Source organism: Epinephelus fuscoguttatus, linkage group LG16 (genome assembly GCF_011397635.1).
Source record: "Epinephelus fuscoguttatus linkage group LG16, E.fuscoguttatus.final_Chr_v1".
Taxonomy (NCBI): Eukaryota; Metazoa; Chordata; class Actinopteri; order Perciformes; family Serranidae; genus Epinephelus; species Epinephelus fuscoguttatus.
The window spans coordinates 12086353-12105066 of record NC_064767.1 but is presented as its reverse complement, the minus strand read 5'-3'; the positions used below and the strand labels follow the sequence as shown (position 1 = coordinate 12105066).

The following is an 18714-nucleotide window of genomic DNA, read 5'->3' as shown; positions in this document are numbered from 1 at the left end:
GTGTAGCCCCTAAACTAGGGGTGTAAGACAATATCGATTCACGAGAGTATCAGGATATCGATTCATAAAAACACTGTGTTGATTTTTAACTAATTCCAATTCTGTATTTTTTTTAAATTGTTTACCCAAATAATATGTGATTAGCATTGTGTTGCCAGATTCTTGCCAATAAACAGCCCTTCCCCTTACGCAGTAGTATAAGGCCTCGATCACACAGAAAGCATTTTAGCAGCTGGAGGCGGCTTTTTTAAAAATCTTTTTTAATGAGAATGAAGCTTTTTGCTCACTTTTTGTTGCATTGCTACGCATTTTGCGTTTTTGCCAGAGTGCTCTGAACTCCTCAAGTGAAAAAAAAAACCCCATCAACTAAGAGCGGAAAAGCACACCACATCATGTCTGCTTTTTCCCCATTGTCCAATCGGATGATATGAGAGGTGGGCCTTCTGTGGTGGTCATGACAACAAGTTTACAGTTGGTAGACAATGGAGGAAAAAACTGGTGGTAGCAGTTGGTGGATACCCAGAGCTATATGACTTTACAAACTGCAGTTAGCACAGTTTCAATAGACAACAGCAGGCGTGAAAGCATATAAGTTCAGTCATCATGGATGCGAAGCTCCTGGACCAACAGGTGGTACTCCCCATGATCCACCCTCTATTTTAGGGTCTCATGTACCCACACAGATCTCTGTTTCCCTGTGCCCAACAAACTATTTACTGACAGCCTCTCAGACTCAACCAGAGCTACAGCAGGTACCCTCTGCCTCAACATGTCAGGAACTACATACTGATTCCTGTGAAATAACTAAAATAAAGTAAAATAACAATAAAGGTTAGATTGATTACACGGGAAGGTTAGGGCAAGGAGGTGATGGGGTCTTGCCTGGCAACAATAAAAAGGGGCAGCAAGCTCAACCTGTTTTTGACTTTTGAGTTGTAGCAGTTCCTGACTCGATGAACTCTGATGTTCCCAAACCAAACACCTGTTTTTATTCCATACATATTTGTTTACGACCATGTCTTCTACAAGTGTCTTCATCCATCTCAGTAAATGCTGTTTTGCATAACAGAATAGCTGTTTTTTCCTGATTCTGCAAACTCATCATAAAGTCAACATCTCAGACAAACATTTTCTAGAAAATGTTTCTGAACAATAACCTAAAATCTAAAAAAGTGGAACTTCACTCCAGTACCACCATGACGTGCCGAAGCTTCTTGTCTACTGACGGACACAGAGTGTTGATAATGATACGCACTGAGTGTTTTTTATGGCGTTGTGTTTTGACCATTCCCTGTATGTCCATTTCCCTGCATATCCTCCCTGTCCACCCAGAAGAGAAAGGGAGAGGTGAGACTCCGTTTACCAAAAACATTGGCTTTGCATCAGTGTTCATTTTGGCTGCAGTTTTAGACTTTCTTTTAATACTTCCACTAAAATGTTGATTAATTTTAGAGACATTTTAGTGCTGTTCATGCAGTCTAGCTCTCGCCTAGTCGTAGTCACAGACCTGGTGATTTGCAAATACTTGTAGGGTTTGTTTTATGTCCTCTTGGAGCGCTGTGTGGGTGGAATTTTGCACAGAAGTCAAAACAATCTAACTACAAACTCAGACTTTTTCTGATTCACATCTTACCTGTTGCTGCATTGCTACTAATACACAGTAAACTCCACCCACCTGGGCCTCTGAGGAGGATAAACAAATGCTACTGGTCATTTGCAAACACGGTTTGGGTCTGGTCAGTCAGTGAAAATTAAACCTGAAAAATGTGGGCCCTTTAGTGTCGAGCTTCTCTCAAATCAATCTAGATGCATTTCTGATATTCCATGGCTGCACGCAGGTGTGCAATCAGATGTTTTTGTTCTCATTTGCTTAATTGTAGTCGCTTATCAGCTGGCAAAATACCGCTTGCAGTTCTCTGCAGCAACGTGTCCATCAACAATGTTAACAGTGTCTCAGTGTCAGATGGGTCTGTGGATGAAAATGTTACTGAGAGTTAAGTGAAAAGATTCTGTGCTAATCTACTGTTTTACAGTCTGGTGAGGTTTATGTGCAAATAAATGTGGACGTTCAGTCTGAAGACATTTGCAGCTGAAACAAGACAGACTGAAGCAGGATTATACTTCTGCATCAGCTCTATGTAGAGACTACACTGTTGTGAACATTTATACTTGTGCAGTGGTGTCTGTGTCTCTGCAGTTACACCTCCAAAACACTAGTTGGCGGTGGAGGTTTTTGTGAAGTGCTGTTAAGTTTAGTTGATTCGAAACACACATTAAACACACATTAAACATGGCTTAATAGAAACAATTTCGAACACAAGTACACACATCAGCTTCACTATAACTCGCAGCATTCACAGACAAACACTTGTCTTTATCTGGACACGTTTTCCCCACAAATACAACATGCTAATGTTGTTAGCACAAGCCTATGGCATTTTACATTGTATGAATTAGCCTAGCGATTAGTGGAGATTTCCTCTGCTCATATGAAGCCAGGATAAATCACACACAAGACTTAAAATGCTATTTTTGTGGAGTCATTATTGTCTTCACAATTTACTGTTGTTTATCTGTGAAATGAAAGGAGACAAATTCAGGTGAAATTCACCGACAGTTGGACACTGGCTTGTGGTTAAGGATGCGTTTCAGCTGCAAATGTTTGCACATAATTTAAAAGTTTAAAGAAACATAGTGTCAGTGTTAATTAGATTACAAAAATCACAAGTAATGAAGAATTAAGCCACTGTCGCATGACGATGCTGAAACATCTTGTTGGCTTTCAGCGCTGAGTGCTGGAAGTTAGCTTTAGCTGCTTCACAATATTTCACAGGGCCACAACTGATGTCATACGCAGCACTTTACCTAAAACTCTAAATGCTGAACAATAATTCACATCCAGTGTTGATTCTTTAGAGAGATTCAGCTTTATGTTGTACCCTGTGGCGGCCATATTGGAGCAATAGTGGCTGCAAAGAGAGAATTTGTTGTTGTCTTTGTTGTCAAAAGAACTGGTCAGACATGGTTAACTTTTAGTTCCTGAGTGGGAACTGATCACTGAGCCATCTGACTGAGTGTAAGAAAATAGCTTGTAGCTGGCTAACCATAGTGTCTGTGAATAATCACCACTGTCTGGTCGTCATCTTCATTTAGCTACTAGATGCTAGCATTAGCGTGCAGATTAATATGAATACTGGGTATTAAGCTCACTGTTCATGAACATAACTGAGTGGATCTGCACATACTGGACAAGAAGCTGCTTCAGCTGCGGGGTCGGCCATTATTCGTAGGACTGGTGGTACAATTCCCTCCAAGACGCTGAACCCAGTGTTGCTTATTTAGCTAGTTTTATCAAGCAGACAGTCTCTTTGATGTCTGATTAGCTGACTCACACTGAACTGAAGTCCTGCAGCACCAAATCTGTTAAAAGGGCATTTACTGGGTAAAAGAGACACACACTCACCAGCCACTTTATTAGGTACACCTGTTCAACTGCTTGATAACGTAAATAGCTGATCAGCCAATCATGTGGCAGCAACATAATGCAGTTAGGAATGTAGACATGGTCAAGACAACCTGCTGAAGTTTAAACCGAGCATCAGATTGGGGCAGCAAGGTGATTTAAGTGACTTTGAACATGGCATGGTTGAAGGAAAAAGGAGGTCCAACCTATTACTGGTAAGGTGTACCTAATTAAGTGGCTGATGGGTGTATAGGATTTCATTTGTAGGCAAATAATCCTGGAACATGTCACACCCTGTCAGTTACTGTAACATTTTAGCGACTTGTTAAATCTCAGTAATAAATTAAATTCACGTGGTGCTGGCAGATTTTGGAGGTCTGAGTGAGCAGGTGGAGACACAAGTGAGCATAATCCACTGACAACGTGAAGGCGGGGGTTAGCAATGAGGATAAAATCCTCTGTCACAGCAGTTTTAATCCCATATAGTGATTTCGATTTATAACGTGATGTAATAAGAAAATGTTAATGGATGAAACAAAATATCTATCTGTACACCTGCTCACTGATGTGCAACATTACCTTCATTGACCTCACACATCAAATAACGAAAGGAGAGATATGTTGTCATGTCGTTCTCCCCCGACATGGTGGGTGCTTTTGCCTCTGCAATCTGCACATAGAAATGCATTGCTTTTTATTTGCTTGTATGCCATTTATTTATCTCCCCGGGCTGATATGCTCCAAAAAAGCTCCATGACTGAGGCTGGACTCGTGCAAACTGCGACTGATTGCACCAGATCTATAGTAGTAACCATTTGTTTAAAGTTTAGATGATGATTACCCATTCATCGTGAAGTATTTTGTTATTACTGCCCCTCAGGCAGTCTCTGATGATTAGAGTGAACCTCTTCTCTGAAACACATAACTCTCAGATGACCCTCCATGGGCCAAAGATCAAAAATTCAACTAAGTCAATAAAAATAAATCCTTTTATCATCAGGTTAAAACAATGATCACGTGTTAGAGGACTCCAGCCTCTGGTCTCTCTGGTTCTGAACTCTGCCGTTTGTCATCTCGCCCCCTCCTTCAGGTCCTTGAGGCCTGGAAGAACCTGCTGGAGGCGGCGGAGGGCCGCCGGGCGAAGCTCGTCGACACCGGAGACAAGTTCCGCTTCTTCAGCATGGTGCGCGACCTGATGCTTTGGATGGAGGACGTCATCCGTCTGATCGATGCTCAGGAGAAGCCCAGGTAAGGACAAGTGACTTATCTCTGAGGAGTCGGTGTTTAGTGTTCTGATGTGTTGTTAAGCTGCTTACATGAAGAACGGATCACTCACACAGATATGCACACACACACACACACACACACACACACACACACACACACACACACTTTACTTTCCTCTTTTAATCTCCAGTGTTTCACTTTTTCACTCCCACTTCATTTCTAATGGAAATTATTGTTGACGTTGATCCATGTGAGTCACAGACTTCCCTCCAACACATCTACAGCAAAAGCCTACATGAATATGATTATGTAATTTGGAAAAATAAATTAAAAAAACAAAGCGCAGTCAAAATATGCTTATTGCACCTTGATATGTTGGTGTTCAAAAACCTTAGGTGGCATTTTGACTCTGTCTGAAGAGTTTTGAAGACATTTTAATCAGACTAGATCAGATTTCCTTCGCTCATATTAGACTTCAGCTGAAGCAAACTAGCAACTTCCCTCAGTGCCCAGCTGATGTCTGTGCCTCTGAGCTGCACTCAAACAACAGACTGTATATAACAGATAATAAAAAAGGTGATTATTATTTTGTGTGTTTCAATGCAGATCTAAATCCAGAACGATTTTCTTTTCAACTTTACAATAATCTGGTGTATTTTTTAACAGGTTTGGAGGATTATTTAGCCCCGCTGTCTTGTCTGACTGCGTCATATCATCATACAATAATTAAATTATCAACAGTAATAAATGACCTAAACTTTAACATTGATGCTGTCATATTAGAAGCTGCAGACGAAACCCTCTAGCATTCATTTTATTGTTTCATATGTGAAACTCTCCTCGTCTGAAAACAAGGTTTATGTAAACAGAAGCATGTTTAGAAATTATGTGTTTCATGTTAAAAAAGCTGAGGATGAAGGGTTTCCTCTTATTGTTGATGTGGTTTGTTTGTGTGTCTTCTTGCTGGTTTTCAGGGACGTGTCGTCAGTGGAGCTGCTGATGAACAACCACCAGGGCATCAAGGCAGAGATCGACGCCCGCAACGACAGCTTCACAGCCTGCATCGAGCTGGGCAAAGCCCTGCTGGCCAGGAAGCACTACGCTTCAGAGGAGGTGGAGACGCCTACACTCAAACACATTTATAATCCACGTCTGTCATGCTAAACAAAGCTGCACTTTATGTTCAATATCAATTGGCTGCGTTTGGTCAGAAGTTGGTAGCATTTGATTTGGATTAATTTTCCCATCGGTCTTCATCAGAAATTCTTTTTAGATGTAGATTTCCATCCATTTCATCACTTCCTGTTTTGTTGCTTTTGACAGTTGATTGATATCCTTCAGTATCTGGTGTGGAATTCAAACCTCGGACCTTTAACCTCAGTTAAACATGAACAAATCTCATCACCACAAACCAGAGCAGCTGAATTTTGTGCTCTTTTAAAACACCTTTAAAAATTACCATGTAAATTAAAGGGTTTAGATTGATTTTGGGACGTCTGTCTGTCTCCTGAGCTCATGAATACATTTAAAATCTGCTAATTTTTTCACCTTTAAATCTTCTCTTAAATGTTTTCTCTCTTCAGATTAAAGAAAAGTTGTTACAGTTGACGGACAAGAGGAAAGACATGATTGACAAGTGGGAGGACAGATGGGAGTGGCTGAGACTGGGTGAGGTCATTTAGTCAGGGCATCAGTTTGAAAGTAATGAGCTGGATTAGCTGAATGAATCTGGTTTAACCTGCACTTTGTGTCTTCAGTTCTGGAGGTGCACCAGTTCTCCCGGGACGCAGGTGTGGCCGAGGCGTGGCTGCTGGGTCAGGATCCATATCTGTCCAGCAGGGAGATCGGCCAGAGCGTGGATGAGGTGGAGAAACTCATCAAACGCCATGAGGCCTTCGAGAAGTCGGCCGCCACCTGGGAGGAACGCTTCGCCGCTCTGGAGAGGCTGACCACAGTGAGACACACGAGCACACTCAGGAGCCATGATATAGATTTAAAAAGAGAAAAAAAGAGACACTGACAATGGGCCTCATGCTGGAGCATTTTCTTATTCTTACATTAAAACTCCCTGACATTACCCTATGAGGTTTGCTCATGTGAGTGTTTCAAGTCAGATTCACTGCATAAACTTTGCCCCTGGAGTGGGGATGTACATTGAAAACAATAGGGGTTATAATAGGGTATTTTTTGATGTGAGGCGTTCAGCGCTGGTATTTTTTGGTGTTAAGGCCGCCTATACTGTTCTGTTTGTGGACAAGTTCCACTTATAAATGTGATACCAAAGAGTGAAAAATATAATGTCACACTACAGATGTTGAAGTCCAGCTGAATGACATCAGCAGCCAAAAACAATTCAAGTTCAGCAGTGTTAGTTGTCTTATTAGAGGACCTGAAACAATTAGAAAATATTAATAGTATAGTTTTCAATAACATGTCATTGGAGTTTAAAGATGAACATGAAGTTACACAGTCAAAAAAGTTGTGATTGATATCATGATATGATAAAAACTGGAAATAGCAATATTAATTTTTGTATCATTTAAGATCTAAATTTGTCCAGACTAAGGAAAAATAATTGGACAGTGCCTGAATTTGGTTTGTGCCTCAGAAAAAAAAAAAATAAAAAAAGGTTGGTGAATGCTGCTTTGAACAAATCTGTTCACACGAGTGGGTTTTTGCATGAGGCTCATTGTGTTTGTGTTTCCAGATGGAGTTATTGGAAGTGAGAAGACTGCAAGAGGAAGAAGAGAAGAAGAGACAACCTCCGCCCACTGAGGCTCAGCCCGGTGATGCTGCAGCTCAGCACAGGTGAGAACTTGTGTGTGATCTCTACACTTTGTTTCTCAGTTTTATATTACCGGGAAATTGAACCAAAAAAAGAGGTGATGAGGTGATTTACTGCGTCTCTTTTAGACAAAATTTGCCTGCGTGTCAGGAGTTTCATTTCTCTCAGATGCAAGTTTCTGTATATTTGAAGACCTTTCATTCTGCTGATTTTTAATATTTTGGTGAAAGTGAAAACAAAAACACGCCCTAAAGAAAAAGGAAATGGATGCCAAGTTCATGCAAAGTTCATCACCTTCTCAGGCCAGATGATACGGTCTTGAACTGTCCACTAAATTTTGCACTACATTGTATTTTGCTGCAGGTGTGGGAGAATCATGTTGTCAGCGTTTGGCAGAAGAACAAACGATGGATCAGTCAAAAATGAAAGCAGTCGTCAGTTACAGCTTTTTATAAAAGTGTGAAATCCATCCAGAGTGTGTCTTACTCTTTGTGTACTTTGTGTGTTTGCAGGGAGGGTGAGCCGGTGTCTCAGAACGGGCTGCCGTCCGATCAGGAGTCTCCCAGGGTTAGTTACCGCTCTCCTGCCTACCAGCAATACAGCAGCACCCTGCAGAGCCGCAGGACCACCGCCGCACCCTGACACACACACTCACACACATACCCACACCTACACACGCGCACAACATTAACATTGACGTCATACAGAAATACCTAAGACTTTGTTGCTAACCAAATGTGTTGTATCCCTCCTCCTCCTCACACACTTTGGGATCCACACATTAACATTCCTGTATTTATCACTTGTCTTCAGCATTTATTGTTTGCCTCTCCTCCTCACTGATTAACCATTTCTTATTTTATAAGTGTATTAAGTTTAAATCTGTCACATGCGTAATTTTATCTTTGTTTTGACATAATAGTATAGTTACTTCTAACGAAATGAGATCTTGATCTTTGAGAGGCCTTCAAATCTAATAACCTCTTTAGTAAGAGGAACAATGGGAAGCAATGGGACTGGTGGAAAATGTATTCTTGATTTGGAGACATTCCAACACTAACAGTACCACTAGTGTGAGAGGACCAATCAGTCTCACCATCAGTAATTTCATGACAGTTTGATTCTTAAAACACAATGTGTTGCACCTTTAGCTGTACAGATTTATTAATGTAATCACAGGTTGCATTGAAAGGCCTCCATGTCCACCTGGATCCTCCTTTTCAGTACTACTTAGGTGTTTTATGTAAGTGAGTTTTACAGAAAGAAGCAGATAATGATCCCTGCTGGCCCTGTGAGAGTATTCATCATAGAAGTAAGAGAAGAAATCAAACTACAGAAAAACATTTACATAGTGTCTGTATCATGACTTGACTTGAAGCTTTCTGCAGATACAAGTTTTGAGTTTAGAGTCTGGAGACGTTTTGTACTAGAGCAAGAAACACCTAAATTTAGTCCAGATTAATGGAGCTGAAGTGGGTGGAGAAGGCAGTAAGACCTTCTTTGTTAACTCGTAGTACCTCATTAATGGGACAATATTTTTAAAAATCACCACCAGGACATAGATGATAAGTTAAATAAACTACTGAGTCGTACTTTCCAGGAGAAAAGTTTCTTAACTGTATTTTGGTAAAGAAGTTGGAAGTTTTCCCATTCAGTTCAATACAGCCAGAGTCTTTGTAGCAACATTTAGTGGCAGATAAAACACTCTAAAAGCATTATCAACACTCAGCTGTGGTGACAGAGATGGTTTTATTCTGTATTTTCATTGGAGGACATTTGTTCAAAATCCCCTTTGATCACAAGCTGCTGCTTTTATATTTGCCAAGTTGCAAAGCAATTTGTGTTTTGATTTGGTGCTACAACATTCTGTTAAAATGGTTGATACAGTCTGGAACATATCGTATAAGAAGTTAGCACTGAAAAAGACGATCCAGGTGAATACACAGGCCTTTCCAATTTAATTCTGTTTCCGCGTCATGAAGCCCGGTTCAGACCAGAGATTCTCAATGAGGCAAGTTAAAACAGGCAACTACTTGCAACGCGCCGTTCTGCAACGTTCTAAAAACGTGCCGGTTCACACCAATGCAACTGATTTGCAGCTTTTCAGGTTTATTTTGTGGCTGGATATAATTTATAGCTTCTTATAATATGAATTAGGATAGTGATAGTGAAATCAGCAACTCACCGGAGGATGAAAACAGAGGGCTCGGGTGGGATGGAGCACCTGCCACCTGACTTGACCAGTAGACTCCACTACAAGCTGACTGGCTGTAGAAACAGGTGCCGAGCTTTATGTTTTAAAACCAGCCGCCAGCGATTTGACCAGCTGAGTTGCAGGTGACACCATCTGCTGGCTTGAGTCAAGCTCAGACTAGCCAGTTCACACCGCTGCAACTTTTCTCTGCAACGTTTTGTCTCATTGCGGATCTTTGGTCTGAACTGGGCTTAACACGTCAAGCTGAAGAAAAAACTTCAGACAAGTAGCTAAAGGAGATAATGCCTATCATCTCTGTAGTGTCATCTTTCAGTTTGTTAATTTGACAAATCAAGTTCCTGTTCATGTTCTTAAACATACCTTACATTCCTTTTGGTACTTAATTAGCTCAATGAAAGAACTTAACATGCTACAAAATGGTGTTCTGTACTCTTTACACCAAACCAAACCAAGTAGCAGTACATGAGTGATGTAAAGACAAAGTCATGTTATTCATTAAAACATTCAGATGTTCGTATTTTGAGACATTTAGCTTAAAAAAGTATGAATCCCCTTTGGCATGAGTGTGACTGCATTAGTTGTGAATGGGACCACCAAGCATGCACATACATACATACATAAGAACAATCCACACAGTGTTTCTATCCATCCCTTCCCTCATTATTCTTTCCCCTCCTCCCCTCTTCCTTCTGTCTCTCTCAGCTCGACACTCCCGTTGTCATCTCCCCTCAACTGTTAATGCTTCTGCTTCTTTACGTCGTCATTTATAAACTCACCATCTGGAATATGAACACTTGAGAACTCTACCAACAAAACACACAGCTCTTTTAAATCCTCAAACAGTGATTTCTGAATGTGTTGGTCAGTTAAAGTTTTGTGGGCATTTGTGGGATATTTATTCCTAAATATAAATCATGGTGTCATCAGCGTAGTGACAAATACAGCGATGAACATAAAATAATACACTGAATATAAAGCATGCATTTATCAGTGGTAAAAAATCAACAAAAACATTGTAATACTGTAGAATATTCTCAAAATATATTCAGATAAATTACGTCTTACCTTTTTGTCTTAAAAGATTTTAAGCTGCTATAAGTTAGTTTGATCATTAACACTTTACGTCAACAATCTGAGAATTTTTCAGTATAATCAATCAGATTTGTGAAGAGTCAACTTTCAAGATTCGTCTCTGTAATAATAAATTAATTAACGTAGGAAAATCAATAATATTGTTATGTTTATTTTGTGGTGTAGACAGCTATTTGCTTGAACGTACTTTAAAAGCTGCTATAAAAAATTATCTAGCTACCCAAGTGTTTCTACATCCTAAAGCCCAAATTCACCATCTTTATATGTTTTTTTTCTCATAGAGTGCATTTTGTCTTATCACCATCTTCCATCACATTTTACAACATACATTAAATGTCAAGTATCATTCCATTAACAGCACATTTCTTAATGTTAATCAGCCCTGCATGTGATAATCACATCTCATGGTCAACAGTATGTCATGGTAATTGTAAAAGAAATTGTGAAGAAATTGTTAACAGTTTAAACTTCTTTTTTTTAAAGTTATTATGACAGTTGACACATCTGAATAGTAATCTTCAATCTTCAAACTTTATTTCAGATTCACAAGAGGTACCATAGCAAATTGATAATCATAAATAATGATAAATCTTAATTTATTAAGATCTATTTTTTTAAAGTAAAAAATAGATAGTTGCATTCACAATTTTTAAGGCCCACTCAGCAGAGAAAAACTAATATTATAAATCTAACTGTAATTTAACAGTAGAAATTAATGAGCTGTAGATTTTCCCCATTCTCATCATACATTTTTCTTCTTTCGCAACTCCCAACTCTGTAGCCTTACTCTCATACACTTGTACCTTTGATTTTATTTACCTTTTTGTTTGTTTGTTTGTTTGTTTGTTTGTTTGTTTAACGCCAATGCTGTTCTTACGCATAATCTTTATGCATACTGACCATGCATATATGACAACGCATTCTCACTCTGACCTCCTCACATATCGACCTTCTGGTCATGAACTTTCCACGTCCAGATACGACTTGCAAGGTACCCTGGGTGCGTTGGCTGTTGACATTCTGGGACGCCGTGTCAAGTTTAGCCTGTTAAATTCATTGTCTTCTTTCAAAATACACTTTCGTTTTCACCGGAAATTTTACATTTACCTACAGTCTCTTTCGAAATAAACACACTATGTCAGTATGTCGGAAATTGATGGGTTTTTTTTTCCTCCAACAACTAATGCATGTGTTGGGGTTTAGGCAACAAAAATGGGGTTAGGTTTAGGAAAAAAGAACAGGGTTTGGCTTTATAATCTAACGGGACACGAACACCGCTCTCCCGGCTGAAGGTCGGTGTTACGTATCATACCGACGTTAAAGGACAGCTTTTTTTGTCAGTGTCTGACGCCACAAGTCACTGCCCGAGTGCCGGATTATGACGACTTCGGAGTGAGACCGGGTTGTATATGAATGAATCCATCTTCAAAACCATTCTACAGCTTCATGTGAAACTGATCTTCCATTTATTTCTAAAGACTTAGTCACTGTGTGTGTGTGTGTGTGTGTGTGTGTGTGTGTGTGTGTGTGTGTTACTCCATGTTCCTCAATATATCGACTCAGTTAAGATCTTCTGTCAAACCAACACTGTTTTGTATCACCATTATTATCAGTTGTTTTCATGGTTTACTGTCATGACTTCTTTATTTCTCCTCATGGTTTCTGTTGCATGTCCATCCAGCTCCGTCACTGGTTCCCTGACTAACACACATTCCCCAATAAACCCTGTCAGAACCAATCAGTGCACTCAGCCCCATTCTGGTTTGTCTGTCCATGTGTTATCCATGTGTAGTTGTGACTTCTCTTCATAAACCGTTGTGTTTTGTTTTTTGTTTTTTGTTTTTTTGTTGTGGTTGCATGCTGTCACCATCATTAGCATTTTAGTCATGTCACTGTTGTATTTCTTCATCTCATGTTATTCACCAATTTTCATCCTGGGGCTTTACTTCAATACAAATATATTTTGGTTTGCATAGGGTGCTGCTCTCATTGATATGGATCAAAAGCAATAAAATGAAAGGAAAGTTTGAATAACAATAGGATAGACTTATAGTAACTTGCGTTTCTAGTCAATGTCTTTTTGGAGTAAAAGTAATAGTTAGTCGGCTGCTGGCTAACTCACTTCACAAGATATTTTCATTATGTTACCAACTGAGTTTTGGAATAGAAAGGTAACTACACATCGTTGCTGTTATTGTAAAGAAATTTAGTACTCACACTTTATAATTAATCTTTTAACAACAGCTATGTGGGAAAATATACCATAGAACAAAACACAACAAACTGCAGTGAGCGAAATAAAATTCCAATCAAATTAGAGCTGTTGATTGTTGAAACAGTTCGTCACAAGTCGTAACCTCAAACTGCACAATCGATCTTGCAGAAGTTCAGCCCAATTCTGAAATTAGTTGAGTTGACGAAATCAGAGCTAAGATCAGGCTAAGTCCCCACAGAATCTGCTCAGCTTTACTCGTCTAATCTAACACAAAAGTCAGAAGTAATAACCAAGGTAATTTCTTATGAGGTCCATCATGAAAGTAGGGTTGTATGACATAGTGAGAATGTTATGTGCATAGCAGTACTTGGTTCACTTTGACATTTGATAGTTCAGTACATAAAATAATAGAAGTTGGTGTTAAATACAACTTTCCTTGACATGGTTTTTATTCTACCACAGTGGTTCCCAACTGGTCTAGCCACCGGGTCCAGATTTTTCCTTAATCATTAATTCAAGGTCCCACAGATTAATACATTCAGCGTCATACTTGCTTTCGGCTATGTCGTCGAGCTAGTTCGCTGTCTCTGTCAAGAAGCTGTCTTTAACCACTCACTCTACAGCAGAAAATTTAACCTACTACAAAAAAGAAGTGTGTTTTTTGCAAACTTGACACGTTTTCGAGTCACTTGAGGTCCATTCAGAATGGGCCCTGACCCACTTTTGGACCATAATCCACCATTTGGGATCCACTGTTCTAGCACATACATTCAAATATTTGTTCAAGATAAACACATTTGGTATTTCCCCAGTAGAAACATGAGTGTTAACATTCAAACATAACCTCAGTTCAAAGTTTCAAACCCAAACAGCCAGTTTCAGAAGAAATAAAAGAACCACTGGGATTGGTCTAAAGTCTTCTGCAGTATTTCAATAAAAGTTCTCAGAGAATTGGTCTTAAGACTGTCACAAATGCTTGATAAGCTTAAGTTTTTGCTGAAAGATGTAAGCAGACGTTGACTGTCTTTCAGTTAGAGTTGCCAGGTTTGGTTCAGTGGTCCTTCAACAAGCCACCAAAAAAAATCTCTGAATGGATCCAACCTTTGACTGGCTGTCAGGAAAAGTTCTTAGATTTCGTCCAACCAAAGTAAATGTTCTAGGGATCAGTTGAGTCTTTAAGGCTCCCAATAAATGCTCACTGATTTGGTGTAGCTGTCACCAAGCTCTAAACAAAAGCTCCCAGGATCGGTCCTGCTCTTGCAGCCCTTCAGTTAAAGCTCCCAGGATTGGTCCAGCCTCTGAACTGTTCACAAAAAGACTGTCCACCATTGGTCCAGCCCTTGAAGAGCTCAGTAACAGGGTAATAAGCATCCGGTTGGAGTGGGTGTGGTGTGGAAAAAATAAAATCTGTTTTGATACTAGGCCAATTGCATTCTCCCCTCACCAATAATGATGCCCAGTAATGAGTTCCAAGCAATTTTGTGGATAATTGTTTGAGATTTTTTTCGTGTGTTTCCCATCTGCTAGCTTCTCCCTCTCCTTGTCTGTCTTCACACTGTCCACCATGTTGTGTGTTCTGGAGTGGTGTTGTGATTTGTTACGCATGTCCTAAAACCTGTAATCAGTGCATGATCAGACCGTGTTACCTCTCTGTGCTCTTAATGTACAATGCAAATGTTTTTTCTAATCAGTACTGGAATCCAGCGCTGAGCCCAATTAATGAAATGCTAAAAAACAAATGCTTAAAGATGCATCACAAAGGCTATTAAGGATCTGATGTTAGTGACTTGATGTACAGATCTGTAGTGTTGTTTAGTTGAGCGTTGCATTGGTTTAGAGAGATATTTTAGAGGTTGTGACTAGAGTCAGAGAAAAGACAAATCTGGTAACTTTATGCCTGACTTATGGAAATCCATCAAGACCTTTAACTTGACTTTGACGTTTCAAAATTTGAGTACATGTTAACTCTTTTACCTTAAAGACTGGAATCCCTAAACCTAAAGAGAGGAACAGGCAGCACACATCAGCCATGTCTGATAGTGGTGCATCATGTAAGGGTGCTCTCACACCTGCCCTGTTTGGTTTGGTTCAATTGAACTCAAATTTGTTTGCTCCTTGAGTGTGGTTCGTTTGGGCAGGTGTGAACACAGCAATTGCAGCAATTGCGCACCAAAACAACCGGGCCAGGACCTTCGGCCTTTGGAAATAACCCAGTACCAAGTAGTATCGAAACGTCTACAGTCAAACGATACCTGCAATCGATATTTTTTTTGCTGGGGTCTGACTCTGGACCATCCCAACGCCCTGCTGGATCAGTAAACTTTCTGTTACTGCCATCTGCGGAGCTGCTCCCCTCTCAGTTAACGGCCAGTTCAACATCCACTCTATTAGCACGAGCTAACACAATAGCAGTGCTAACATCCAACACTGAGCCATTAAACGGCCCCAACAAACTCACAGCGACACCAATAAGGCTCGAATCTGTCGTTAAACCTGTTCAGTTTCCTTGACTGACTTGGGACTTTAAATTCAAGACTTGGAACTTGCTTATGATTTGTAGTGACTTTGGATCACCTTCAGTTTTTTGTTTGGTTCAGTTTTAGATTCTTTAGATAGGTTTGGTGTCATTTGTTCGCCTGTTAGTGTTTTTTCTTGGCTTCATTGTTGCATCATTTCCTCTTTTCTGGTTTGGAGAAGTTTGTCGTACAGTGTGATGTCAGGTGAAGACAGAATGTCAGTTACATTTACATGATCCTTCTTGGCCTCAACAAAGAGCATTCAATATGTTATGAAAGATATCTAAACCTGTCGTTAGTAATGGTATTTAGAATATATTGCTGTTTGATGTGATGACATGATGTCAGTCTGAAGCCTTCTGAAACATTTTTGGAGCAATAATTTGATCTGCTCGAGTAGATTCAGGAGAAATGTGATTATGAAAGCATATCAGTGGTAAAGGTTGCAGAAAAATGTCACACCACATCTGTTCATTTAGAGAATTGTAAGGCGCATACACAGCCTGTGATTCTGCTCCGCTCTGCATGCTGCAGCTCTGATAATTCTGATTCACAGCTTCTGTGTCTGAGAGAGAAAGATTTATTTAAAAAGAGTGCATGTGTGAAACATCCACCCATCTGCAGCCCTCCTGTGACTCTCTTCTCTCCTCTGTTTCCAGGATAATGTTGATGGTGGAGAGGTAGTGAACGGGGTGTCGGAGCCCAGCCCTGCAGGGTCTCCAGGGGCGTCACGCAAGGGCAAGGCCAGCCAGGCGGCAACCTTGCCGGCTAAGACCCAGCAGGATGCTCCCACGTCCCAGCTGGAGGGCTTCCTGCATCGCAAACATGAGTGGGAGGGACATAACAAGAAGGCTTCAAGCAGGTAGGAATCATTCGGAAGAGACACCAAAAGCAGCTTTCAAAATGATGCTCTCTGTTTGGGTTTTATATAATAATCTCATCTTATACATGAAAGAAAAAAACAAAAGGCGCTTTAAATCGCTTTGCTTTAGATACATAACAGTGACTTAACAGCATAGAAGTGATTGACAGAGAGCAGTAATGCTGGGTATTAGCTTTGAAGATATTTATAAATGATCTGACTCTGTGTGTCTCTGCAGGTCGTGGCACAACGTGTACTGTGTGATCAATCAGCAGGAGATGGGTTTCTATAAAGATCAGAAGAGCGCCAGTCAGGGTATTCCCTACCACAGCGAGATTCCTGTCAGCCTGAAGGAAGCTGTCTGCGAGGTGGCGCTGGACTACAAGAAGAAGAAACATGTCTTCAAGCTCAAGTGAGAATCCCGCTAAATGATGATGATGATGATGATGATGACAACGAGCCAGTTGTCGAGACAGTTATTTATTTAACAAAAATCTTGACTTAAGCAAATACCAAATGTTGATATCAATTGACTCCTTCTCAGAGTCGTCACAGGTATTTATAAACTCAGTCTGACTTATGCCTGGTTCACACTACATAACATTTTTGTCTGTTCCGACAGTCACTCTGTCAGATTAGGTGATTGTGGGGTCATAAAATTGTGCTGTGACTTGGCCGACAGACATGACAGACTACACAATGTTCCACGACCAATTTTCCCAGGTCATCTTTCATGACGTGTGTGATGTCATGGGGTTATTTTTGTCCTATTTTTATTACTGTTACCATTATTTTAGTCACTGTGTCTGTTCATGTGCCAGCTGAAATGTTGTTGTACTTATGTAAAAAGTGCCAGCACATGGCAGGAGCTACATTTGAAGTACCGTACGCAAACATGCAAGTCACTGAATCGTCCACAACAAGTTCCTGCAAATGTTTCACAATAAAAGCCTATTTAGAAAATGAAGGGATTTTTTCAACCAAAGTTATAAGGGGCTTTTAATTTGAAACAGATACAGAAGTGTTGAGTTTCAACTGTTACTTAATGCATTCTCTAACTTCCCCAGGATTACTGACGGGAATGAGTATCTCTTCCAAGCCAAAGATGACGTAAGTTAAAAACAAAACTCCTTTCACCTCCATCTTTTTCTCGATACTGCTGCATCCCTTTAATTTTATAATTACAGTGATAACCATTATTCAAGTCCTCCACTGTGTCTGTCCTCATATAATATTGTTTTATTTGTCATTTGTTATCATTTTTGTTTTTATCATTGGTCATTTGCTATATTATTTGTATTATTATAATTTTTAACCTTTTTTCTAAAAGACGCTTTTTGTTTTTATTGCTTCCTTTATTTTAATTTTATTTAAATAATTTAATTATTTTACATTTTTATTTGTTCATTTGTTGTCTTAGAATTATTTATTATTTATTTTATTTTATATATTTCAGTTTCATTTTAATTTTACTTTTTAGTATAAAAAGTATTTAATTAAATAGTAATTTATTTATGTTTATTTTTGTATTTATTTTACATATTATACATCCCAGCAACAGTTAGCTTTCTGTCCCTTGGTTAGCATTTATTAACAGCATATAAACACTTAATAAACAGTTGATAAGACACTATAATATACTAGTAAACATATTTAAGTGATAATTAATGTATTTCTTGATAGTTTTAACTCCTCCTGTATAAATGGAAGCTGCTGTATAAACAGATAATGTAAAAAACACAGTTGTAATAAGATGAACTGGAGTTATAGTTGTTGACATATATTGTATATTAACAAATGCTTTAAAATGCTGTCATCGCTGTGTACTTGTAAATCATTCTGTCATTAATAATTGTTTATATTTTGCTCTTAAATGCTAATTATGGGGACAGAAAGTGTCGCATGTGTCCACATTAACTAGTCTCGGCGCCAGACAATCAGAGATCTCCGCCTTCTGATAGTCTGGGGACACTCCTTTCTAAAGTGTGTTTAACACACCAGCAAAAACAGCCGTCAACAAAGCAACGTCTCTTGCATTTTTGTAAAGGACACGCCTTCTCGGAAATGTGCGCTCCTCCTTTTCTCGTCTGCAAGGAAACAAACACACAGAGAGCTTGAAAATGGATGCCGAGAGATTAAACTCCGTTTTATCAAACGTGTGCTCATCCATGAAGAAAATATTTTCTCCAGCAGATGTCTTAGTTACAACATGATTGAGCTAACTGGAGTAGTTTCATGTCGTATCCGACAACGGGAGGCTTTTAACAGATGACGTCCTGATGTTAGCTTTGCTGCTGTTAGCCACTGATGCTGTGATTTCCCAAAACTGAATAAATACC

The 18714-nt window shown here is 39.5% G+C and overlaps 1 protein-coding gene across 2 annotated transcripts in view; it reads left to right on the top strand.

Moving 5' to 3' along the window:
- The window catches only part of LOC125904062 (spectrin beta chain, non-erythrocytic 1), a 166887-nt gene that overhangs the window by 145281 nt on the left and 2892 nt on the right, over positions 1-18714 (top strand). For both annotated transcript variants that reach the window (XM_049601303.1, XM_049601302.1), the window contains 9 exons: positions 4554-4711; positions 5665-5803; positions 6274-6358; positions 6448-6644; positions 7398-7498; positions 7988-8042; positions 16173-16375; positions 16614-16787; positions 17443-17485. In XM_049601303.1, the coding sequence (XP_049457260.1) occupies positions 4554-4711; positions 5665-5803; positions 6274-6358; positions 6448-6644; positions 7398-7498; positions 7988-8042; positions 16173-16375; positions 16614-16787; positions 17443-17485 (1155 nt within the window). The remainder of the gene's footprint in view (positions 1-4553; positions 4712-5664; positions 5804-6273; positions 6359-6447; positions 6645-7397; positions 7499-7987; positions 8043-16172; positions 16376-16613; positions 16788-17442; positions 17486-18714) is intronic.